Below are 26,465 nucleotides of genomic sequence, written 5' to 3' on the forward strand. Positions count from 1 at the left end.
ATTGGCTTCGTTCTAAGAAGTAGTTCATTCACCATGCCAAAGAATCAAATGCTCCCCTAGCCCGGACACTGGGGATTGGCCATTTCATTGAGAGGGGAAAGGTGTGTCCTTCATGTGACTGGGCCAGACCTGGGCCAATCCAGAGCCAGGCATGTGCATCACCAGCAGTCAGCCTCAAGCGCTAGCAAAATAGTGTAACTTTTCTGTGATGACTTGATGTAATGAGGCTAGTACAGGATTACAAATCTGTTATCTGCTTTCTCTACCTCTCTTCCTCTCGGTAACTCTCTCTCCTTCTGTGTCTGTCTAACTTCCTCCCTCCCCTCTCCTCTCCCTCTCTCTCTCTCTCTCTCTCTCTCTCTCTCTCCTTTTCACTGGTTCATGCCTCAAAGTATGAGAGGAGAGGAAAAGCCTTGGCTGAAAGCTGAATTTACAATCAGCCAAGCAGAACTGTTATTCACTCTCTGGCTGGGCAACGATATCTTACAGGACACAGACTCACAGACTCACAGCTGCATCGGACATGTTTTAGATGGCCCGGCCCTGACAGACACAGACGCCCGATTAGATAGATCTCTCATGACCAATCATCCACCACCACTATTAGAGGACTTAGGAAGCCCTGAAGCATAAATCACACACACACACACAAACACACACACACACACACACACACACGCGCACACACAAGCACACACACACATATCCCACCCCCACACACACACACAGCACTTCATGCCCTCTGAAACAGACACACACACACACAACAAAATGTATGCGTGGAGCGTATTGATATATTTCGATGAGGCCAATGCTAAGGCTGAGGGCTCTTGTCCGACGGTAATGAGTGCAGCCGCTCGTGTGCACACGGCTCCGGCAGCGAGGCTGTTTGAGCCGTAATGGCTGATTGCAGTAATTAGCCGGCACGGCTGTAGATGTGGCCGTGGCTGTGGGCCGCGTCACCGGCGCGTGTTAGCTCCATGTGAGCGCTGTTAGGAGGAGCGGCCCCAAGGACACACGGCTGTGTGTTTATTCCGCGCCACGACACAGATATAAGGGCCCCCTCGTACGGAATCTGCCAACCCGGCTAGTCGAGCCGATTCCCCTCATTACACCCCACAGCAAAGATGGCCAGAGAGCGTGGCAGCACACACACTGGTATAATCACCATGTCCTCCTCCACCTCCTCCACAGAGACAGGGTCTCTCCATAGGGCTGGGGCTGGAATTACAACTTTCATTAACAGGTGAATATAAAATATACATCAGATCTTGCTGTAATATGCAAGAGTATTGATGAAATTAATACAGCTGATGGAGTGTTTGTCATAAATGGAGTGAATAGTAAAAAAGTAAAAAATGTATGTTAGTCCTGCAGATACTAGGAAAAACTAGTCTGAAAATGAATCTGAATGAATCACAATTGAGCACCATTAACCAAACGTGTCATAAAATAGGATGTGACATCAATCTCGTTGATTTGCAGCATTGCCTTTTAACAAAAGGTGATAGTTCTGGTGACTCTGATTCTCTTTATCAGTGAAAAACATGTCAATCACATTGGCAGGTAAAAGTACAGAGTGAACCTACCCTGTCCCCTCTTGAAACTAGTCAGTCCAGCTGTTGCTGAAGCCCACCATCCCTATTCAGTATTTGAGCATATGAGTCATGTCTATGCAGACAGCTGGGAGCTGTTACATGGCTTTACATTGCCCATTGCTGTCACTGGGGAGAGAGTTCCTTTATTGCGGAGTGACCCATGTTTATGCCTCCTGCTCATAAGATGGCTGCCTTTTCCACCCTCTCATCTTCATTTCTTCTTTACCTTTTATGTCTTATTGATGTGAACCTACTGCACTTTCTCTCTGTCTCTCCCTCTTCCTTCTCTCTCTCTACCTCTCTCTCCTTCTTCCTTCTCTCTCTCTACCTCTCTCTCTCTCCAGTCACTAGTGTTTGTGTTTCACATTCAGAGTTGGCAAGCGCCGGGCCACATCGGAAAACAAAGCTCCCGCCACACAAGTCTGATTTAGAGAGCTGTTTTAAAAAACACATGCGCAGAGTTCCCCTGGTATTGCAGAGTCAACATAGTGTCTCTCCTGGCATTTAGTGTAGTGGTAAAACATGCCTTCATTTCTCTGAGCAAGTTAATGAATTTATGTGTTTAGGAGTCAACAAAAAGGGAATGTAAGGACGCGCAATCACAAGTACTCTTAAGTAAATGCACTACTGGTTGAATGAATCCCCAGACATATGTGATTACTGTGTTAGTACATCTGTTATATATGTCATAAATATCAAATGTCATAAATGCTGTAATTGCTATTGTTTCTCATAGGCTGCTGGAAAACAAGCAATGGATTTTTAAGTATTTAACAATATCTGACAATAACAAGTCACCATTTAGATTCATGTTAACCAAGGTGGTGCATATATTTATCTACTCCATAGGAGTTTTAAACTTTTGAACAAATTTAAAAATATGTTGTGTTTTTAGGTCTGGAAAAAATGTTGATGTCATGTGAGTACATTTTAATATGTAAATAGATGTGCCTGTTGTTGTGAGAAATAAATGTTGTTCATTGCAATATTCTTTTTTTGTACAGTATGATTTAACTTTTGTAAATGTGACTTTTGAAAGAAAATACTTTCTGTTCACATTTTTACACCACAGAGATTCTTGCATGAAACAGATTTGAATTTAATGCGGTATTCACCAGTGTCCTTGGATACTCATATTGCATTTGACATTGGATTTTGTCTGGCTTTTCATATTTGCTGCAGTCACTTCTGTTTCTGTTTCAAATATATATACACAGAGGTTAAATTTACTACAATGTGAATGTGTTTTTGCCTTTTGTAAAACATATCTGTGAAACCATGGTTTGAAACCAACTTTCTCCCCCTACAAAACTGTGAGTCAAGACTTTGGCCTGTCTGTTATATTGAAGCACTCAGTGTATTTCAAGCCCTCTACTTTATCTTGTCTCTGTGTTAAGCCTATTTAATTGGACTTGGAAAACTTTCAACTGCAGGTAGTGTAATACCCAAGGCTCCATTTGATTTGAATTTAAGAGCAGTCAATTCCAACCGCCAATCACTGCCAAAGTGCTGACGCAGCTCACTATCGCTTGCGTCCCCGCGTTAAGATGCATTTACAGGGTATTTGGCTGGTTGGAAACAAGAGCATTAAAGCTTAATGCTCTTGTTGCAGTGATGCGTGGAGCACTGATCCATGTGCGGTTGGGAAGTACTGCTGGTGGGGGTTTACAGCAATGACAATCCTAAAAAAAAAAAAAAAAAAGTTCTCCAATTACTTCGAAACTTAGCTTATTAGCAGGGGTGCTAACAAGCGGGAACATGAAAAATCAATAATGGATGCCTTTTGGAGAGGATGCTGTAATTGCACTCTCGTGTGTCTCTTTGATTTTGGAGTTCACACTCATTTTTGAGGCTGTTCAGGTTTTGTCTCAGTGCTTTAGCTGCTTCTCAGGTGTGTGTTTGACCTGTGCTTTTTCGGTCTTCGGTGGTCGGTTTGACTGTTCCTCCCCACCGTCTCTCTCTTTCTCTCTCTCTCTCTCTCTCTCTCTCTCTCTTTCTCTCTCTCTCTCTTTCTGTGTGCCTCCCCTTCCCCCGGTAATGCAGGAGGGGCCCTACGTGATGCTGAAGAAGAACTGGGAGCTGTATGAGGGCAACGACCGTTTCGAGGGCTACTGCGTGGACCTGGCCTCCGAGATCGCCAAGCACATCAACTTCAAGTACAAGATCTCCATCGTGCCCGACGGGAAGTACGGGGCCCGGGACCCGGAGACGAAGATCTGGAACGGAATGGTCGGGGAGCTGGTCTACGGGGTAAGGAGCCAGGGAACTGTCCAATAGAACATTTCAAGGTTAGAATTCCATAAATGTCAAAGTTGGAATGTCCACACTATTCAGGTTAGCGCACTAGGGTCCAACCTTTTCGGCATAGGCATTTTTAGCACAGGAAAGAAAAGTTCCTCACAATTTTTAGTAGGCTGAAGTTTACACATAGACTTGGATCACTTGAGCCAACATGATAAAAAACAAAAGGAGATGTTTGAAGAGGTGATTATTTCATAGTATAGGACAAGGACAGGGACAGGCATAAGAAAATGACAAATGTTTGCATAAAGCTTAGTGGACCACTCCGACATTTACAATGACAGTGTGGCAGATGGTAGATCTGTAGGCTAGGCTTGTCCCCCTCAGCTTTTAAAAGAGGAACAGAAAAGGCTTTGGCTCTGCTCAGCGTTATTAACCATAAGAATGCTCAGACCAATAATCCAGTTTCACAAGGCTGTAAAAACCTTTCAGAGATCTACAGCTTTTTATTTCAAGACACCTCACAAGTCTGTAAAGCTGAGATTATAGGTGATTGTCTGTTTCATTTCATTTCTTTCTGTGGGTGAAACAAAAGTGATTGCGCATGTTGTGCAGAATGTGCATTGCTATCCTAACCTAGTAAAGTGGCTCTCTCCGAACCTATCCATCTAAGAGGTTTGAATTGCAACCCAAATAAATTGCACCTTCAAATAGATAGAGGTGTGCCCAGTCGCACTGGGAATTTAGCATGTCACAGGATGGACATCTTACAGGAACATCTGCAGACACACTTTCAGTGATGATATTTACTGATCAATCTCCTCTCCAATCTCCATTGGCTTTCCTCAGAAGAGTCTCAGTTAAGTTGTTTGATTCCATTTGTAGGCAAGGTTATCCCGGGAGAGAGTCCTAGTTGGGGGACATTTGTCCACTGTCATTGAGAAGTACTGTGACAAAATTACAGCCATATGTGTGATGCTTCAGCTTCTATAGGCATTCAGAATGTATGTTTTGTTTCTGTCCTTTCAAATAAGAAAATGCCTTAATGGCCCATGGAATTCGTCATGACAATATGTCATGCCAATGTTCCAGAGATAAAATATAGCCTACCGAAGTCGACATTGGCAGGAAACAGGGATTATCCCAGTTCAGAGAGGGGGACATTGTGCCTTTATGGGGACTGTCACAGTTGCTGGTTCTGAATGAGTGAATTAACCTTCCTGGTGAATGTTGGATCTTTGATATTTCTTATCATGCAAAGTCATGTTCCAGGCGGTTCTGGGAAGCAAGGGATCATTTCTCTCACTTTTTATTGTTGATCTCCGGCGCCTCCAAAGTGATTCATATTCAAGCGGGTTGGCTCCCGTGACTTTGAATCGCTTACATTCACATGCTTTCCATTTCCTGCCACAACGTGGGAGACATGTTTTAAATGTCTAAACAAAATTATTTTTTAATAATATAAAATTATTCTTATTTTCACTGTCAATTTAGAATCGTTCTCCAAAAAATGTCTTCTCCAAAGAAAATATAGGTAGGCCTGACCAATCATGATTAATCTTTGATAGGTGCTAATTAATGATTTGCTTAACAAGACTGTTTTATTCACAGGATTTATTTTACAGTCATGAAATAAAAGTGAGATAAATCTGAAAATTAACGTTTAGTGCAGCATAAATTGGTCAAAACATTCTTAAACTGACATATGCAAAAATCAAGGAAATATCACAAAATAAACTACATAATCATAAAGATAAGCAGCTATTTGCATGCTGTTTTGTATCTGGTGAGTATCGCAGTAACATTAAATCAATTTGTGTGTGTGTGTGTGTGTGTGTCTGTGTGTGTTCCATCTTCAATTAAAAGCTGCTCACACACAGAAATCACAGTACTGGACCTTTGGATCTAAACACCCTCCTGTTCCTTCTCCCGATCAGAGAGCCGAGATTGCAGTGGCCCCTCTGACCATTACCCTCGTGCGTGAGGAGGTGATCGACTTCTCCAAGCCCTTCATGAGCTTGGGCATCTCCATCATGATCAAGAAGCCCCAAAAGTCCAAGCCCGGTGTCTTCTCCTTCCTGGATCCGCTGGCCTATGAGATCTGGATGTGTATCGTGTTCGCCTACATCGGCGTGAGCGTGGTCCTGTTCCTGGTGAGCCGCTTCAGCCCGTACGAGTGGCACACGGAAGAGCCTGAGGAGGGCGTCGAAGGAGGGCCCACTGACCAGCCGCCCAACGAGTTTGGTATCTTCAACAGCCTGTGGTTCTCCCTGGGGGCCTTCATGCAGCAAGGTTGTGACATTTCTCCCAGGTGAGTGGAGGACTGTGTGGGTGAAACTGCTCTAGTACTTTTTGTCCTTTTGTGTTTGCCGTAACGTTAAATGACAGTATGGCTTTTAGCTACCATGGTTCAGATAAAAATGTATATGGCTTTTTTATGTGGTAAATTCTTGTGTTGGGGGGCTGCAGTGCATCACAAATGCAAAGTGATTTTACAGAGGGAAAAAAGTCCTATATAGTTTAAAAACAATTTGGTCACTTAATTTTGTAGTAGCTTTGTGTGCATTTTGGGATTATCTGAATTGGAACTGAAGGTTGATAGAACTTTAAATTAGCTTGTTTCGGAAAAGGCTGAATCATTTGTACTTGGCTTTTGTGATTCAATCCCCCTGACAGGTAGCTGCATGGAATAAGGTTCTGCTGCGCTCTGCGAGAGTGTGTGTGTGTGTGTGTGTCTTGGAGAAGCTTCTGCGTTTCTGCTACATATTGCTTTTTACGGTCAGGGGCGTTTTGGTCGGTATAAAATTTTAATGTGTCAAGCAGGAGCAAGAGGGGGAAAAAAATCTCACTTTATTTTTAGAATATTTATGAGAATGTGGCATTTTATTATTGATAAGCCCAGAATGCAGTTAAGTGAAAAAATGAATGCAAAGTCCTAGGATGTTTAGGAGTCTTGAATAGTAGAAATTAGTGTTACCTCAGGAAGAAAAAGAGCAGAAATGGGGGAAAAAAGGCGTAGCATTCCCACTCTCCGCTTGGACATGCTGCAGAGCACATGGGGAGAGCAAAAGTCCCAACACGGTCAAGGACGTGTGCATGATTCAGCATAACAAAGAGAGTGAGAGCCATCCGTGGGGATTTCGCCTTTTCGTGTTGCGCTGGGTGCCAATCAGCACGGCTCGGCAGCAGCCGTGGTAGCGGCTCCAGAGCCAGGGAGCTCATGAAATGTTCATTCTCCCCGGGGGAATCAGCGCTCTCTCGGCCGTCTTCTCCTTCAGCCGGTTGTGACGGCTGTAATCTTGGGGGTTCAGTGGCGGGGGGGGGGGGGGGGGCGGGCTGCGGCATTCGGCCATCACTCCACTCCTCTGCTCAGATAACTGACGGAGCCTTCAGGGGACCCGGGCCCTCGTGTACCGGCCCTGCCCAGCTGCTGCACCTATAAGAGCACAAATGTGCTAATGCAGCTAACAGTCGTTGCATAATTAGCTACACCTTTTAGATCTTGCGATAAATGTAATGAAGACTAGTTGACATAGGAAGCAGGGAAGGATGTCAGTGACTAATTAGATATACTATATTACTATGTTACTGTTAATTACCATCTTTTTACTGCAACATTTTCTGTATTTTGCAACACATTTCTAGTTAATAACTGAAACATACTGAATATTAATCAAAACCTTACTTAAAACATTTTACATCTTTTAGTTTTATCTTGCCTGCACCAGTTGCCTGGTACATCTTATATCTCACTTTTACCTTTTAACTACCCCAAACTTAATGTGCTGTAAAATTCAAGGTTGACTACAGATTAGAATGTGTGATATTGTTCTCTGCTTTCACCTTGTCTGGTATGTTATGTCATCATGTTAGCTCTGTATATATGCTCCTCGAGAGACTTGCATGGATAGTCTTAATTACGTTAACCTCCACATCTAATTCATATAATTAAGTCTGTCGTCTCTCTCATGGTTCCGAAGGGGTAAATGGGATTTCATCTTAAACAATAAGCTTATCCATAGTTCCCATATATTTCAAATATTGTGCTATGGAAGTAGATATGCCTGCACCTTTCATATCCTTGCTTTCTATCTATCAAGGGCATCTCATATCGCTACACCTATAGAGCCACATGCATGTGAATAGTAGAGCTTCTTTTTTAAGCGTGTGATGCTAAGCTCACTGAAAGAAGACAGACTGTGTCTTTGCAGCCTCCCCGGTCCATGTCCCTGCCCAGATAAACTCTCACTCAAGTCTCTGAGCCAGGAAGACTGACTCGAGCCAGGTAAATGGATGAGAGACACAGGTACATAGAGCAAAATAATAGAGCCGGACTAGCCTATAGCGCCTATGTGATGGCAGCTATAGCGGACCTATGATTTTGATGTAAGCAGCAAAGTAGTTTCCATTTTAAGGTTTTTTTTTGGGGGGGTAAATGTTAAAATCATTTGGTGCTTAATAGATGTTGCTCTGTTATGCTCTTAATGTAATAAGAATTGATTGCCATTTTAAGGTGGTGTTAGCATTTTTATTTGTACACAGTTGTTTTAATAACAGTTAGGTTAGCAGGAGCGGGAGTTACACAAGTTGTGGGGAAGTAGCACTTCATGTGTGTTCTTTTATGTCCTGATAGAACTGAATGTCTGAATGTCTCCATTGCCAACGTCTGTGAATGACATTTCAAAAGCCCCACAATGCTTCACTGAGTGCGTCCTTGAATATCTCTCTTTGTGTGTGTGTGTGTGTGTGTGTGAGTGTGTCTGTATATATTAGAGTGTGTGAGCATGTGTGTATTAGTGTGTGTGAAGTAAAATAATGGTTAACCTTCTCTCTTGTCAGGCTTGCTCTCATAACAACACCAGCGGACCACTTGGTTTTTTTTTTTATTTAACTCCCTAATGTATTTTCTAATGAACTGCATAAGGCCTGATTTATTTTTATGTGTGTGTGTGTGTGTGTGTGTGTCTGTGTGTGTTTGTGTTAAGCCAATCCTGCTCTGTGTCCCTGTGCATTTATGATCTGAGGCATAAACTGTAAACACCCATCTGTGCAGCCATTATCACTCACTCATCTGGACCGCGCACTGCTGCTGCTGCTGCTGGGCTGAGTGAACGCAGCCGAGCGTGAGAGACCCAGAGAGGGCTGGCTCAGCCTCCAGAGATCAGCTGATAGTAGGCCAGATCAGGGTTAGAATCCGCCAGAGGTGGAAAAGTCCAGCTTCAGAAAGTAAAAATCCAACCATGTACTGGATCTGCCTGTGCACTTAACACAGGTGATCTCACCAATTAGCTGCTCTACCTGGCTGAAGAGTTGTACTAATTAGAATCAGCTGGTTTAAGTAAAGGGTTGGCACAGATATGTGGTAGGACTTTTACTTTCTGAAGCTGAACTTTTCCACCTCTTCCACATGGACACTTCTATTCCGATTAGAAACGTAATAATGGCTCAATCGGAATTCAAAATTTGAATTGTTATGAAAATTCCTGATCCAATAAGAATTTTAACCGTAATGAAAGAGGTGGTGTAGCCCGCTCCTATTCCCAGTGAGCATCCATGTATACGATCATCCGGATTGACTGCTGTATCTTCTCAAGGAAAAGTTCTAAAGTGCTTGAGAGCACCTGATCGGAATAGATCGTACCCCGTGTAAACAGACTGCACTTATTTTTCAATCAGAATAGTTTAATCGGAATGACAAAAAAACTGTCCGTGTAAACGTGGCCAGTGACAGGCTCCACTTGAGAGGGACGGCTCAGCCCCCAGAGAGCAGCTCAGGCTGGGCCAGAGCAGGACCAGGTGCAGAGGTGTGTGTGTGTGTGTGTGTGTGTGTGTGTGTGTGTGTTTGTGTGTGTGTGTGTGAAGCATGGTCAGCAGGCCAGAGCAGGACCAGCACCAGATTCACTTCACTGACTACTGCTTTACGGGCCAGCGCTGGGCTTTGGCTTTACCAGGCCCCTTCCTAACCTAATCCAGATTTCCTAATCCATAACCAGATTTTCCTTCACTGATCCCAAAGTAGGGTTAGGTGCACTGGTTGCCTGTTGTCTTCTCCAGGTGCCCCTGGCACACTATCTGGTCCTTCTTACTCGCAGATGTAACCGAATGGTTCTAAATTCCAAGGAATGTCTCTTTGAGACAAGTGATTGGCTACTGTGTCTGTCACTGACAGGCTAGAGGGCATAATTCATGTGGTTCTCTTGTCAGCTAGAGTCAAGTGCACCTATGATATTATGTAAGGTCTTTTTATTTGAGGTGGTTTGAGGTGGAAAAGCTGTGAAACACCTGAATGTACCTGTTCCGACAGCACCAAGTCCAGTTTGCTTATTCAGGGGAAAAGATATGACAGGCTAATGGAGATATAAAGGGGCAGGTTCTAGGAAATGTCCCCATGTGTGTGTGTGTGTGTGTGTGTGCATGGTCAGCAGGTCTGGACGCGTACATTAGTGTGCATTAGGGAGCCATACAGTGCTACACTAAAACCCTTTTAGTCGATCTCAGTCATTTATTAATGAGGTGTTGCCGAGGTGAGGAGTGTGCATGAATAAATTGCCACCATCTCACAGTCAAGGACACACACATGAACTCACATAAATGTCAACACCTTTGTTCGCTCACTTTCACACACACAAGCACACACTTTATACACACACACACACACAACACACACACACTTGAACACCTTTGTTCACTCACTTTCACACACACACTCAAGGACAGACATACTCACACCACACACACATCACCCAAACACACACACACACACACACACACTTATTCATTAACGTGATGCCAGCACAGGTGTACTGAAATGAGTGACTGGTGAAAGTTGCCGTGTGTCAGAGGAGCTGCCAGTGACGGTGTGTGGTGAGGGGTGGAATTGCCAGCTGCGCTAAATTGATTTTCCATCGTCATGACCAGTTTTGGGTGAGAGGAGCGTGTGAGCACGATGAGGAGAGACAGGGAGATTTGTCTTCCCAATATCCCTCTCCTCTCCTCTCCTCCGCCCCTCGTCCTCACATGCATTCGTTCATTCGCTCGGAGCCCTCCTGTTTTTCCACATGTCTGAGTGGCAGTTCCAATTCAAATATCAGCGGAGGAAATAGATTGCCTTTTGCTCACCACACTTCTGCCAAGGAAAGGAGAAAAAAAAAAAACACCGGCAGCTTCTCCAGCGTATGACAGCAAACCTCATCAATGCCTGCCCTACACGTACATGTAGAGAGCCTCATTCGTAACATATCAGCTTGCAGTGCCTAACGTTTTATACATGGCTTATCTCACCTTATGCAAAAACCATGAATTATGACACTATGACACTATGACACTATGAAACATGTTTAATTCAAAAGTGACGGCTTTAGGTTTTGAATTTGAATTAGGCATGAAGAGGTCTCTTCCTCATCTTCGCCACGTGTGAGCTCCACTCCTGAAAGAGCTAATGCCTCGGGAGCAGACCCCCCCTTCACTCCTTGTCCTGCTTGTCTCTGCGACTTTGAGTGTACCCTCGTACCGCTTGGCCTCGGCGAAGCCCCATCTATCACCTTCCCCCTACAGAGCAGGCTCATTGAGCAGGCCGTCGCAGGGTCCGCGATCATGGAGCTCCCCAGAGCGTCGCCCGCTCCATCCGACAGGGATCATTTACCCAGGGAGAGGGGGGAGGATCAGAGAGTGCAGCCCCAAAACTGTTGCCACGTCACGGATATTAACCACGACGATGAGGGGCTAAAGGCAGGACTGACATCCTGTAGAGGTGATGAAACACTCAGAGCTCAAGAGGGATGGGTTTCAGAGGGTAAAAAACATGGAGAAGGCAAGTTAAGGAATGTTGTGAGGATGGCAGAAAGACAAGCTAGTTGGAAGTTGGAAAGTGTGGAAATACACAATGTTTTGGGTCACTTGGAACATTTATTAATCATAAATACAGTGTAGACACTATTAATGTTGTAAATTACTATTTTAGCAGGAAATGGATCATTTTAATGCATTATCTACATAAACGTACACAGGTCCATTACAATGGCATGTTGTGTTTCACTCAAAAGGCTTTAACATGGGTGCAGTTAGTATGTAAGTCATGTATTACATCAATAGAAACTGATTGTGACATTGACCAAGTCTTAAGTGACAGGCTAAGTCAAGGGCAAAAAAGTATTGAGAAAATGGAGAAAAGCATTGAGTGTATTGTGTGGGGAAATGGAATAGTGATATTCTGCCTACCAGGAAAAAAGCTTGTGTTTGAAATTTTGTGTTAAAAAAAAAAAAACATTCTTGCGTATATGGACAAAATTGGATTCTGTTCAAAAGAATGTTCTCCAAAACCTGAGCTTTACGAGAGGCGATGGTCTTTATCAGCATCTAAACACGGGTTTTCATTGATCCCTCCTAAAAGCTTTTATCGCGCCAGGATGCTTGCAGATGCCAATATTGTTTGTGTGTGTGTGTGTGTGTGTGTGTTTTCTGTTTTTTTTTGCCTGAGGGCATCCTATGAGAGCGGAGGGAGGGATTGTCCCGGACCTCTCAAGGGGAGAGTGTTTGATGAGCTGTTTTTGTTTGTGCTGGTGTTCCGACACAAGCAGGTGTGCAAACTCCCTGATTATGTCGAGGGCAATGGAGGAGGAGGAGGAGGGGGAGGGGGCTGCTTTGGGCTCTGTCTTTTTAACAAGCTGCAACGGTTACACCGGGGAATGGACACCAGCCAGCTTTCAACGGCGCAGTGGCGGCGGACGATTGGTTCCCCCCGGTCAGCTCGCGCTGGATCAGAGGGGTGGGAGTGTCGCGTCTGGCTTTCAGGGAGACAAACGCACGTGGCGCTGCGGCCCAAATGAGAGCCCGCTCAGGAACTCGTTACGGCTGGCATCAAAATATTTATCCCAAAAAGCAAGGTTAATTACTCTCTTTCCCATGATCCCCGGCATACCGAGGCTCAGCCTCATTATGCAGCTGCTTCTCTCTCTCTCTCTCTCTCTCTCTCTCTCTCTCTGTCTCGCGGGGACTAAAACTTCTCTTCCGTGCACCTCAATCACTCATAATAGATAATGAACATTTTCAGGCATTTGTCACAGGCGTGCCTCTGTGGCATTTCTCCCTCCGAGGAACTCCTATCATCTGCTGTTGAGAGGAGAGGACATGTGCGACATGGACATGCTGAGCCATCCGTCCAGATGCCTGGCTGTGGAGATGGGGCTTGACACACACGGGTCTGACTTGGTTCTCGGGGCTTCTTTTTCTTATTTTCTCTCTCTCAATCTCTTTCTCTCTCTCTTTCTCAATTCAATTCTATTCAAAAAGGGCTTTATTGGCATGATCCCAAAAAAACTCAATTTGTATTGCCAAAGCATTTTTTTACATACAAAAGTACACATATAAGAAAAACAGAACATAATTTCTCTCTCCTCTGTGGTCGAAGGACAGAGAGAGAGAGAGAGAGAAAGAGGGGGGGAGAGGAAGGGAGAGAGGGAGAGCCTGTTGTGCTCTCTTCTGCCAGCCTCATGACCAGAGTGAGGCAAATTTCAGTGTCAGTGCCTGTTACTCCCACAAAGACCAGCAGGAAACAAACACACACACACCCTTCTGTACACCCACACACACACACAAGAGATAAACAGAGAGAGAGAGCAAGGCCTCGAGATGACCTTGAAATCCAGTACTGTGGTAATGCTCTTGCTGTTTGCTGTGATGATAGAGGATCGCTCCCACTTTCCAAACTGCTAGTTGTGCTGCCCTCTCCAGAGGGTATGCGTGTCAATGTGTTAGAGAGTGTGTGTGTGTGTGTGTGTGTGTGTCCGTGTGTTAGAGTGAGTGTGGGTGCACGCGCAATAAGATATCCACTTCCTCGACTTCAACAAACTGGCAAACTTCAAATCAATGGCTGTGTATCGAGCGGCATAAAAGTTTGACGGACGTCGAGCACGGGAGGAGAAAAAAGGGAGGAGGAAGCAGCAGGGCTGTGGAAGTGTCCCACTCACCACGTCCCTCCTACCCATCACACAGCCTGGGGGTGCTCAACACGCACGTTAGCACAGAAGTGTCCCACTCACCACGTCCCTCCTACCCATCACACAGCCTGGGGGTGCTCAACACGTTAGCACAGTTAGCCCAGAACACAGCCTGGGGTGCTCCCACTCACCACGTCCCTCCTACCCATCACACAGCCTGGGGGTGCTCAACACGCGACGTTAGCACAGATGCTAAAATTATATTATGGTAGGACTTGTGGTATCATAGACCCTGTTCATGTTATGGATAGTGTGTGCTAGGAAGCATATGCTAAAACCACACATATATCAAAGATGACTCATTTATTTAATGTAATCATACATTAATTAGTCTGTGTGTTTATTCTGTTGTTTATTCACCTTTATCATTTTAGGAAGATGATGGAGGGTTTTCATCATGGCTTGGCCAGTGGGAGCCCATTGTGCCAGTCAATAATCACACAGTGTCCGAGCTGAGGACCATACAGGTCATCTCATGCATGGCCAAATTGATGCTGGCCGTGTTAAATTCTTAATCAGAGTAATAGGAAGTCGCATTAATAACAAAAGTGCTCACCGCTGGCGGGCGCGTGGGTGTGGAGCTCAACCTTCTCATTTATTTATTGTCTGTCAAGGTCAGCTCTATGCCAGGCAGATTTTTTCTTTTTCATCTCTCTCTCCATTTCATTCTGTTTTTCCCTCCTCTCCTCCCCCTGTAGGTTTCTGCATTTTCCTTTCTCTTTTGATACTTGTTCAACCCATAATGATCCCCCATTCTCTTCCCTCGCTCTCCCATCCCTCCTCTCTCCCATCTCTCCATCATTTCTCTATCTTCTCTCCCTCTCTCTCTCCCATCTCTCCTTACCCTATCTCTTCATCATTTCTGGCCCTGCTCCAGTGCTTGTTCCCACCTTGCGCCTGCTTCTCATTGACACAACCTCTCACATGTATTCTCAATCTTCTCCATCTCACACCCTCATCTTTCTTTAATGCTTCTCGCATTCATCTCTCACTCCCCCCTCCCTTTCTCCCCTCTTACCTCATCCCTCTCTCTCTCTGTTTGATCGTACCCTCTGATCCTGTTATCATCTCTTGATAATATTTTGAGGCTGTGTTTTTCAGTAGTGAGATTCCCTGTAGTCGTTATAGTTTCATGAACCATGTGCCTTCGTTTGCTCTTGTCTTGTCGGGGTAGAGTAGATTAATCTACCTTCATCCTTTGTACGGATGAAGGGCGCCCCAACCCGCACACTGTCCGCTTATATCAGCACTATGGCATCATGGGTAAAGTGAGATGATGCAAGCATTATTTATGAACACATCAATACGATTGACCACCCTGCGCCAGAGCTCCGAAGTCTCAAACAAAGCATCGAAATCACAGTGCTTCCTCGACAGGAAGCCCACAGCCCACCACAGCAGTAGTCACCAAGTCTGTCTTTGTGCGCACAAGCAGACGTAGATGAGGGCATTTGACCAAACAAGCAGAGGAAGAGGAGGCTGTTTGTCCAAAGAGGCAATGAAGAAGAGTGTGCTGGTGAACACAAGGAGATGGAAATGAGCACGATGGAGCCCACAGCACTGACACAGTCCGCAGGCTTAGCTGCGTCATGGTTGATGAGTGGGTAGTGTTGAGTGATTCCCTCACTGTGTGTGTGTGTGTGTGTGTGTGTGTGTGTTGTATGTGTGGAGGTGGGACATCCCTTACACACTTGGTGTGTCTTAGAGAACAGGCCCAGTGTGTGTGTGTGTGTGTGTGTTGTATGTGTGGAGGTGGGACATCCCTTACACACTTGGTGTGTCTTAGAGAACAGGCCCAGTGTGTGTGTGTGTGTGTGATGTATGTGTGGAGGTGGGACATCCCTTACTCTGTGTCTGTGTGGTGTGGTGGTAAAACGCCATCGATCTATCTTGCCGGTTGAGGAGAGGCAATCCGGAGCCCCATCACAGGTGATACATGGGCTAGCACTCAGTGAGTGGCCTGTTGACTTCTTCACACAGACATGCACGCACTCACAGGAACACCTGTTCACACTGATGCACACACACAGAAGGATGCATGCAAACACACACACAGACACACATATACACACACAGATTTACACATACACTCACAAACAAGCATGTCAGACAAACACATACCAATTGCTCACACTTCATATTAATAATGAGTTATGTAGAAATATGTCACCACCATACTGTAGAAATGATTCCAGATGAACTTCATGTGTTAATATTTTGCTGACCTATGCACACAATGGCTGTGGTGGGTACTGCCAGGAGATTTTTTTTTTAATGACAAGGAATATGGAAATGCTGCAGAGCATAACTGATCTGTGGCCCTTTGATATTAATCCCTGTAGAATGTCCACACACACACACACCTGACAGGTGGAGTCACGTGCTGTGTGTTCACGTCTATGAAGGCAAGGCATTAATATGGAATGTGTGGCTTTCCTGTTTCCACTGGATGATGGACCAGCATGGCATTTAAATCTGGTTGGAGGCTGAGGCAGTCTGTCACAGGAAAAATGACATTATCAGCAACACGCTCACATACTGTCACCCCCGGTAATCCCTCTGAAAAGAAGTTCTTCCTCACACTCACACACACACGCACACACACACACACACAAACACACCCATGGACATATTGTGAACCCACTCAAACAACACATTACACACCTCAATCAGGGCTTGTTCCATCTAATGTAGCGCTCTCAGGCTAAACCAGGCTAAAGCCACATACAGTAGCGAAACCAAAGGAGAGCTTTCCGGTACTTTCTTTTTTCCTTCCTCTTCTTATACTCGCACAACTCTCTTCTCTCTCCGTCACTCTCACCCACCCACGCGCACTTTCACGCTCCGATCGAACGCCTCCGACAAGAGAGACGTGGCGGCACATTAAATTTGCACACAGTCAGGACTCGTGTGCCCGCGGTCCCATCAGATAGCCCATGATTAGGGACCAAGTCAGCGCTCATCACAGGCAGAGTGCAGCAACGGCACACTCCCCATCTTGAGCAGCACAGAAGAAAGGGATAGAGAGAGAGAGAGAGGAGGAGAGAGGGGAGGGGAGGGAGGAGGACAAGATAAGAGAAGAAATGGGGGAAGAGGGAAGGAGAAGGAAAGAAGGCTGGGGGGAAGAGGAGGAGGAGGAGGGGTGGAACGAAAGAAGAAAGAGAAGGGAAAGAGGAGGTGGAGAAGTGATAGTGGAGCGAGGGAGGAGGGTGGGGGCGAGAGGAGGGTCTAGGAGAAGATAAGCGAGAGAAATAAAGAGGAGAGGAGAGGAAAAAGAGGAGAGAAGAGGAGGCAGAGGGATGAGAGGAGGTGAAGGACAAGAGTGGAGACAAAAAGTATGCGGATGAGGTTGGAAGGGGATGAGGAGGGACAAAAGACAAAAAGAAAAAAAAGAGAGGGAACAGAGAGGCAGTCATGCAGATGGGAGAGAGGGCGCATGAAATGTCTGACTGGACTAATCAAATTACACCGGCTGTGGAAGAGGAATCTCATTTGGTGGACAGTCAGAGGCTTTGTTTCCACCTGACTCCACCATGCTATGGATGTGTATGTGTGTGTGTGTGTGTGTGTGTGTGTGTGGAGCTGAGATGAATGAGCTGACACTGACTGGGTTGGCCAGAGCGAGGACAATGTCATGCCCACGCTCTCAGTTATGAATCAGTGTGTGTTTGTGTGGGTGTTTACAGGAAAGATCCAAACGTCCTACACCTCACTCTGTCACACACACACACACACACAGCCCCAGTTCCCTGTGGGGATGGACGGAGCGGCTCTGCCTTGACAGGTCTCTGGGAGGCGAGGTCCAGCGAGGGGCGGGGACTGGCAGATTTGTCGTGTCCTTTAAAGACGGCTCTCCTCTCATCATTGCAGCATGTCCCCTGAGAATGTGTTCCCCTGGTCGGGGTCACTAGTCACTACCACTCTCTCACTCCCCCCCAGCCCTTGCCTGCCTCTTATACTGCACTTCACATAAAACCCTCTGTGTTTATTCGTCTCCGTTGTTCAGTTGCAGACGTTACCAGGGTTACGGCTGACTGGGGGTCAGTTCAAATCTGCTCAGCGCCAGGCCCATTTCAGATGGACTGCTCTTAAATTAGCCTCAACATTTCTCCACATAATAAGTGGTAACATTAGGCTGTTGTTTTTTTTTTTCCTGATCTTTCTTTGATATTCTGGGCTGTAAAGTATGCAGACAGTTCTGTTCGTTTACTGTCTTCCACTGTGTAATTAATTTAATGATGAACTGGAGCCAAACAAACACCCTCCCCCCAGAGTCAAATCCACGGGCTCACTCTCCAAACGCATTACCATCACTGGTTAAATTATCACATTAGCACACTCAAACACACACACTTGTGAGATGGGCACATAGACACAGGCTTACTCAGATTACACACCCTTGCACGCACTCTAACTCACTCACACACAAACACACACACACACTCACTGCAGATCCTGCACAAGCACGTCACCACTCCCCCAGAGTATTCACCCTCGCTCCCCCCTGACGCTAAAAGGTGACAATTTATGCCCAGTCAGGCGTTCCTGCGTCTCTGTCCTCGCTCTGCCCAGCCTCTGCAGGACCCACCTTTCCCCCACTCCTCCCCTCCACTCTTCCTCTTCCTCCTCCTCCTCTTCTCTCATCCCTTCATCTCTTTCCTCCCTCAGTCCTCTCCCTCCCTCTCTCCCTCTGCTCTGACAGAATGGCAGGGTGCAGAGAAGAGAAAATGAAATGCCAATCTGTTATTTCAGATGAAAGTCACAGAGGCCACTTCAAAACCCCTGGGAGAGGAAGAAAGACCAGGGCAGGCATGGAGTGAGGGAGGGGTGGGGGGGATTAAAAAAAGGAGATAGAGAGGGAGAAGGGATGGAAGGAGGGAGAAATATTGTCAGTTTGTCAACAGTAGCTGGGAGAGAAATTCAATCATTGCTTTTTTGTTGGTGTATTTACTTCTTTCTTTCTGCGATACATTTTTGATTGACAAGCAAAATCTAAATGTTCCCTGTGAAAGGAAAAATGTAAACAGATCTTACAGGGGCAATGATCATTATAAACACTGTGTTAGATCTTCAGGCAGTAATTTGTTTTTGCCATTTATTCTACCGTACTGATTTTTTTTTTTTTTTTTTTCATTTTCAAGAATCCTTCTAGTTGCCTGCAGAAACTCTTTGCAGAATTAATGAGGGTGACGAAACGACACAGCAGCAGTTCCTCTCGTCTCACTTCCTGTGATGTCCCACCTCAGCCAATCACAAGGCTCTCAGCCCTAACTCTTCTGAACTAGCAACTGTATTTGTCTCTTTGACGTTAACTGTAAATTAATTAAGTGTTTAATTTATTCTTCCTCTTCCCTTTGCTTTTTTCCTTTCTCTCTCTCTTCCTCCCTCCTTCCTCCTGATTGGCGGCGTACATCAGGTCTCTGTCAGGTCGTATCGTGGGAGGTGTGTGGTGGTTCTTCACCCTCATCATCATCTCCTCCTACACAGCCAACCTGGCTGCCTTTCTCACTGTCGAGCGCATGGTGTCGCCCATTGAGAGTGCTGAGGACCTGGCCAAGCAGACGGAAATCGCCTACGGCACGCTGGACTCGGGTTCCACCAAGGAGTTCTTCCGGGTAAGACTGTCCTGGGCCAGCACCCGGGGCTCACGCGACATTCTCATTCTATTCTTCGTAAGTGGTCAAAAAAGACCAAGTAAAAAAAAAAAATAGCTTTTTATCTTGATAAAATAAGCAGTGAAATAATTTGTCATTGAGACATTGTGTGAGTCGTTATATCTCTACATAAGTTGTTTGAACTAGCAACATACATATACGTACATACAAGTGTTTCTGTCCATGACATGGTGGTTCTTGGGAACCTATGAGGATCGACGGTCTCCTGTTTTGGTTTTGGCAAGTGAGTGTTGCCCTATTGGACTTTGGAAGGGGTTAACAACTGAATTGAGAGACAAGAGGTGTGTCTCTGTGAGTGTGTGGATGCAAGTGTCTACGCATTGCATGGGTATGTGTGTGTGTGTATGTGTACGTGCGTGCGTGCCTGCCTGCCTGTGCACGTGTGTCTAAGAGTGGCTCGGCTTCGAAAAGCCCGTGCGCATTATCAACATAAAAAGCAGGCTGTGGAGTCTGTGGAGGGTGAAAAAGCAATTTACTCCGCCGAAGTGCTGAAGGGGATTTGGCTGCCGTTAATTACCCCGGCTCCTGCGTCTGCCGCATGTGGTCTCCTCTCATTTCCTCGGCGAAAGCCCGCAGTAACCACGCACACATACACACACACACACACAGTTATCCTCCTACAGTAACTATTGTCTGAGTCTACGTATTCTTTGCTGGTCATCTGGTGTAAAGGTGTGTCATTCATTGTTTGATAAGAATAAACCTGGAGGAAAGGGCGTGTGTGTGTGTGTGGGGGTATGTCAGTTGTCACACCTGCCACGATGGCATGTGTAAATGAGATCAAATCCTTTGTCCAGGGTGCAACTGAAGAGCCTTTTATTGGCGGCAATTCTCAAGGTGGCCATTTTTATTATGTTTCTTTCCCCTCCCTTTTCTTTTTTTTATTTGTATGTCGGCTTCTCTGTTGTTGGGCTTTTATGACTGCATAGTCCGGGCCGCAGAGAGAGAGAGAAAGAGAGAGAGAGAGGGAGAGAGAAAGAGAGGCAGTCCAGACTGGACGTGACTGACATTATTATGGGATGGGTGTCCGTCACGCCTCGTCGAGCTTCTCACACAGTCTGTGAGCGCTCCGCTCCCTCAATCTCCGCACGCCAAAAGCCCCCCGAACGCGTTAGCGCTGCAGTCTGAGGCTCCGGTCATTTACACCACCGTCACCACTGCCACGGCTGCCACAATAACGCTTTAGCTCGAAGCCAGGAAGTGGACGTGGTGGGGGCAAAAAAAGAAAACTAGGAAATAAGACGGCAAAATAACCAAGAGAAGGGCACCGTGAAAAAGAATGACAGTTTGCTGCACAGCTTGTTATTTTTATCCTCCAGTAAAGCGGTGCAGTGTGGTCCACCCAAGGTCAACTGTGAAGGTTTAAAGAATGCATTCGTCGGTCATTTAATGACTTGGATTTGCTTCATCTTACTAGAGCGAGACTAGCTCCGGGGCAGCACTGATAAGACCCTTCTCCTCCGAGTCAAAATACTTGGTGGCGGGGTGGGGTGGGGGATGGCTGGGCAAAATGGCTTCCCGCTGGATCAGGGATCAGACAATGACTCATAAGTGTATATTTAACTGTATTCCCTATGCACAGTTCCCCTATGAACAGCGTTTAATCTCCCTCATATTTTTGAGTCTTTTAAGTGCGATAAAAAAGCATGGGGCAATATGATCCCCCAGTGACAGGGGCATAAGGCATAAGCAAGATGGTTTCTGTGTGTGGTAGAGGATGGAAAATGATTTGTGAGTGTGCACTTGAAGTTATTGCCCATTTAGAATGTTCTGGAATGTGTCTACTGTTCAGCAGGGCATTATGTGAAGCCTTTTTTATGTATCCTAATGCAACATGTCATCAATATCACCCTCTTACTACCCACATCAGAGGCTGAGAGAAGCTGAGAGCCCAAACCAATACAGGAAGTGGGGGGAAAGCCTTTTCCAAAAAATTCCCCCCCTTCTTTCTTTTTTTTCTATTATTCCCATTTGACAAAAAAAAAAAAAAAAAAAAAAATCAAACAATCAATCAACCGAAGCTCCCCAGTCTTTCACGATTCGTTAACTGCTGCATACCGCTGCTCCTCACCTGACCCCCCCCCCTCCTCCTCCTCCCCCTCCCAACTCCCCCCCACCCCCCTCCCCTTCCTAACTCCTTCCCCCTCCCTCCCCCCCACCAGAGGTCAAAGATTGCCGTCTATGAGAAGATGTGGAGCTACATGAAGTCGGCCGAGCCCACGGTGTTCACCAAGACGACGGCCGAGGGTGTGGCGCGCGTGCGCAAGTCCAAAGGGAAGTATGCCTTCCTGCTGGAGTCCACCATGAACGAATACACGGAGCAGCGGAAGCCGTGCGACACCATGAAAGTCGGGGGCAACCTGGACTCCAAGGGCTACGGGGTAGCCACCCCCAAAGGCTCACAGTTAAGGTGGGTGGAGTAGTATAACAATATCCCTCGTGTGTTGTTATGGTATTCCACCTACCCTGATGTGCCCTTGCTCTCTCTCAGTCTTTTTTCCCCTCACACACACATCTACCTCCACCTACCCTTCCCTTTAGTCTCTCTCTCACTCTTTCTCTCTCTTTCTCCTTATTTATCAGTGTCACTTTATCACAATCTCACTCTATTTCTTTTGTCTCTCTGGCTCTGTCTTTCATACCAATCCGTCAGCATTTTTTCCCTCCTCCCTCATGCTCGGTTTTTTGCTCTCTCACTCTCTCTCTGTCTTCCTCTGACACATACATACACACATACTCACGCTCTTTCATTCCCCCCCTTTTCCATTTTCCACCTTTATTCACACTCTTTTGTTTCTTTTCTCTCCACACGCTCTCCTGTCTCTCATTCTGTCTCTTGCCATCTCTCTCTCTCTTTCTCTCTCTCTCTCTTTCTGACTCCCCTCTGCTCCCCTCCCCTCTCTTTCTCTTCCTCTGAGCTCTGTTAGGCCTGATAGGGGTTAGCTAGCTAGCTAGCTTTTTTTTTGCCGTTGGTTCTGTTTTTGCTGTGTGCTTCTGTGTGTCACTCTCTTTTCACTTTGCAGAGCCAGCACTCAGGTAACCATGCCACCTCCCATTTTCTGTTCCCCTTTTTCTGATTTCCTCCTTTCTGTTTTCGTTTTTCTTCTTCTTCGCTGCTTTCTTTGATCTGAATTGAAAGAGTAGAGTAAGAATTTTGTCATGATTTGTCACTGCTGAGGATGCCTCTGTGGGCTTTAAAAGAAAGAGAGAAAAAAAAAATGGGAGTTTTTTTTTTGCAGTCCACGCTGGCGAGCAGGGAAAGCTGTGTGGGGGAGCAGGACCGCCGCAGTGCAGCCTGACTCTCTCGACCCGACAAAAAAAGGGGAATTTATAGACGCAACATCTGGCAACGAGGCCCAAGAAAGAAGGGGGGACTCCAAAAATAAAGTAATAAATACCAATGAAAAAAAAAACATCCATCCCACAAAAAAAACAAAAACAAAACGCTGGTATCAAGTATCAGGCAACGCAATGGCAGAAGTGGAGGAGGGTATGAGGGAAGACCACATCAAGGGCACAAGCTCGAAGTGTTCTTGTGTAGGGTGTAGGTTGTACGCGTGTGTGGAAAACGGAGCGCAGCCCAGATGCAAGCCAGGGCAGCTTATTGACTCTTATGGCCCCATAAGGATATCAGACAACCTTGCTGCTACCACAGATGCAGCCTCCCGGGCAAAAATGGGCCACAGTGGAGGTGCATCCAACAGATTTGTTGTCTGCAAATACGTACCCATCGGCGGTACACGGCAAAAAGATGACAAACACAATGCGATGTTCCTGTCGCATCCTTGTGAGAATAAAAATTGACACACACCATCAAGCCTCCAGTCCTATAACTTCCTCTTCTGCTCTATGTTCTAACAGAAAATACAGAGTCCCATGGATCAATTCCTGTGGGACGCCTCGGGGCAATACACCTGAACGTATTTTTCTCTTTTTTTACTGTCATGAGAAGTCACGCAGAGATTTTCCGCTTTTGTAAGAAGAGTGACTGACAGTGGACAATAGCTCCAAACTGGTCCTCTCAATTTTAGGAATTATCGTTTGCTGTCATTGACTTCTCCTTAACGTGAGGAAAATCACTCCTGGAGCAAATGTGTGGTGGGGAGTGCGCCGCATCACGCAGGAGCTGCAAACCCACACAGCGATCCAACCAATCAAAACCAGGCCAACTCGTTGTTTAACCAATCAAAAGCCACTTTGCTACTTTAAGTCTGTGGCTTATTAGACTATCATCATGGAACATTCTGAAGCTATTTGAATATTGTTAGCAAGTATTATTCAGTACTGAAGTAGATTTAAAATGCTTTTTGAAAAGAGAAATATAAGCCCTTACTGTCGTATAAGGTTTTCAATTGATAGAGTCTTATTTTGGATGTGATTTTTGACATTGCTTTGCTGCGCTGCCCGGACATCTTTCTCTCTCTTGTTTGTGTCATCTCTGACGCGCTGAGCACTAAATCAGGAACTCTCTCTATGTGGACTGCAGTCTTCACAGTGACCCCAAACAAACCTGACAGAGGTTGTGACTGGCTTTCTTTAATCATACCTCTGCCCTGAAGCTATTGTGCCCTACGGCCTGTCCTTCTACTGTCCATGTTATGAGCATATGGTGACCTGACTTTGAGATGTTCTGACATTGATGAACTTTATGGTTCACTGCTACATCTGGGTTTGTTTACATTTTTACTCGTATGGGCAAACTATTACTGCATGGGAGTTGGTTATGATTGGCAGAAAGAGGATATTAAGGAAATGTGGTGTGTGTGTGTGTGTCTGTGTGCGCCTCTGTTTGTGTATTTGTGTGGGTATGCACATGCTGATGTGTGTGTGTGTGTGTATGTGTGTGTGTGTAAGAGAGAGAGAATGTGTGTAGTGTGTGTGTTTGTGCAGCAGTCTTAAAGCCGGAGTATAAAGGTAAGAGAGGACTGAAAGGAAAATAATAGAACAGGGAGCATTCAGTGGAATATCTTCTTCCGCTCACTCTCCCATACACTCTCTCTCTTTCTCTCTCTCACTCTCTTCCTCCATCTCCCTCTCTCTTTTAAACACACACACACACACACACACAAACAAACACATGCACACACACAAGCACAGCAGGATGTGAATGGACATCAGTGGTGTGAGGTGAAGTCGCAGCAGTGGCCTATTCTGATTACAGTGTGCCTGCAAAAGAGATAGGCGAGGCAAAGAAGGACAGAAAGAAAAGAGAGAGACACAGAGGTAAAGGTCAAAACAGGAGTGAAAGGAGGTTTGAGAGAGAGAGACAAAGAGAGGGAAGACATGGGAGAGCAAAAGAAAAGAATTGTAAGGAAAAGACAGATAGAGAAAGAAAATGAAATAGAGACAGACAGATAGAGGGAGAGAGAGAGAGAGAGAGAGAGAGAGCAATAGAGAGAGTGGAAAACAAGAGAGAAAAGAGGGAGAGAGAGAGAGGCTGTGAGAAAGCAAAAGAAGGTAGTGAGGGGCAGTAAGTCAATTTCCGAGTGAGGGAAAGTGCAGCGGCGCAGGATTACAGATTGTACCCTGAACACTGCGGTCCACAGGGCTGTGCACGAGAGACGCATACCAAAGAGGAGCGACTCTGCGCAGCTTGCACACAAACACACCCTTACGCCAACACACATACACACACAGAGAGACATATACAAAGGTGTCCACATACACACATGCATGCACATGCAACACACACATATACACTTACATAGTTGCTTATTGTTGCACAAACATGTTCACACGTCTGTCATTGCGATCATAAATACGCACAAACATAAATGATCGTGCCATACACAAACCGCTGCAGTATGTGCATAGTAAATCACAATTACCCAGACACATTCTTGTCTGCCTGGTGCAGAAACGGATGCAAAAACACTGGCTGGCAAGAGACGCTTCGGATTGATACAGTATATCGAGTATGATTCCCCTATGGCATAAGCAACCCCCCCACTCCCCCCCACTGTTTGGCAGTGCTGCCAAAAAGCAAGGGCCCGCAGCCAAGCGTTGCCTCCCCAGCCTCTGATTGGGGCTATTTTCTGCCGATGCTGTGCATCCTTCTTCGCTGTGCTTAGAGGTCATTCCTTTCGGGGTGGGGGCGTGTGGTAGGCAGCGAGAGATAGTGCGTGTGTGTGTGAGAGAGAGAGAGAGAGGGAGAGAGACAGAGGCGGGGGAACGGATTACGAGGCCATTTAATAGTGCATCCAATCCATTAGCCCTTGCTTCAGCGTGGGGGCGTTATTCTTATCTTAAAAGACTCTTAATTAGTAAAAAGGAATGGCCGTCCTATATTTTTTTTCCCTCCTTCTTGTTTTAAACCACCACCACCACCACCACCACCCCCCCACCCACCCACACACCCACCCACCCACACACGCCTTCCTGCCCCCTCCTCCCGGGCAGCACCTCATTGGGCTATGCCAAGATCGAACGGAGCCGTGGCATGGAGCAGCGGAGCGTGAGAATGTGTAGTTTTTGCGCCAGGCTGCTCTGGAGCAGGCGGCCGCCTCTAAACATAACTGCCATTTAAATTGGCCGTCGATAACCAGTGATTATAGGGGCTCGGGCTCGATAGCTCGCGGTTCGCTTGCTGCAGCAGGACAGAGAAAAATGAAGCTACTCTGGCCAGGAAGGGTGGGGTGAGCGGGGTTGGGATGGGTGGGTGGGGATGGAGGAGCGGTGCTATGGGGAACTAGATAGAATAAGCTACATCAGTGAGAGCGGAGGGCTGTGGCTACTTCAATCCACATTCACAGCAGAGCTGTAGGCTTGCACATACACACACGCAAGACTGATTGATTGCTTAGTTACCTCCCCCCTCTCTTCTCCTCTTTTTTCCCCTCAGTAAACACATCCCCCTGTTTTTTTGTTTGGTTTGGCTTTGTTTTATTCATGAAATGCGGCACTTCGTCCTTTTCTGAGTTGCCCCCCTCCCAAAAAAAAAAAAAAGAGAGAGAGAG

The 26,465-nt window shown here is 46.0% G+C and overlaps 1 protein-coding gene across 7 annotated transcripts in view; it reads left to right on the top strand.

Moving 5' to 3' along the window:
* LOC125308911 (glutamate receptor 4) overlaps window positions 1-26,465 on the top strand; it is an 82,631-nt gene that overhangs the window by 50,988 nt on the left and 5,178 nt on the right. For all 7 annotated transcript variants that reach the window (XR_007196014.1, XM_048265559.1, XM_048265558.1 and 4 more), the window contains exons 10-13: window positions 3,642-3,848; window positions 5,777-6,150; window positions 19,251-19,449; window positions 21,672-21,919. Coding sequence is in view for 6 of the 7 variants with exons in the window: in XM_048265559.1 (XP_048121516.1) it covers window positions 3,642-3,848; window positions 5,777-6,150; window positions 19,251-19,449; window positions 21,672-21,919 (1,028 nt within the window). In the remaining variant the exon portion in view is untranslated. The remainder of the gene's footprint in view (window positions 1-3,641; window positions 3,849-5,776; window positions 6,151-19,250; window positions 19,450-21,671; window positions 21,920-26,465) is intronic.

Source organism: Alosa alosa, chromosome 15 (assembly GCF_017589495.1).
Source record: "Alosa alosa isolate M-15738 ecotype Scorff River chromosome 15, AALO_Geno_1.1, whole genome shotgun sequence".
In the NCBI taxonomy this organism is placed as follows: Eukaryota; Metazoa; Chordata; class Actinopteri; order Clupeiformes; family Clupeidae; genus Alosa; species Alosa alosa.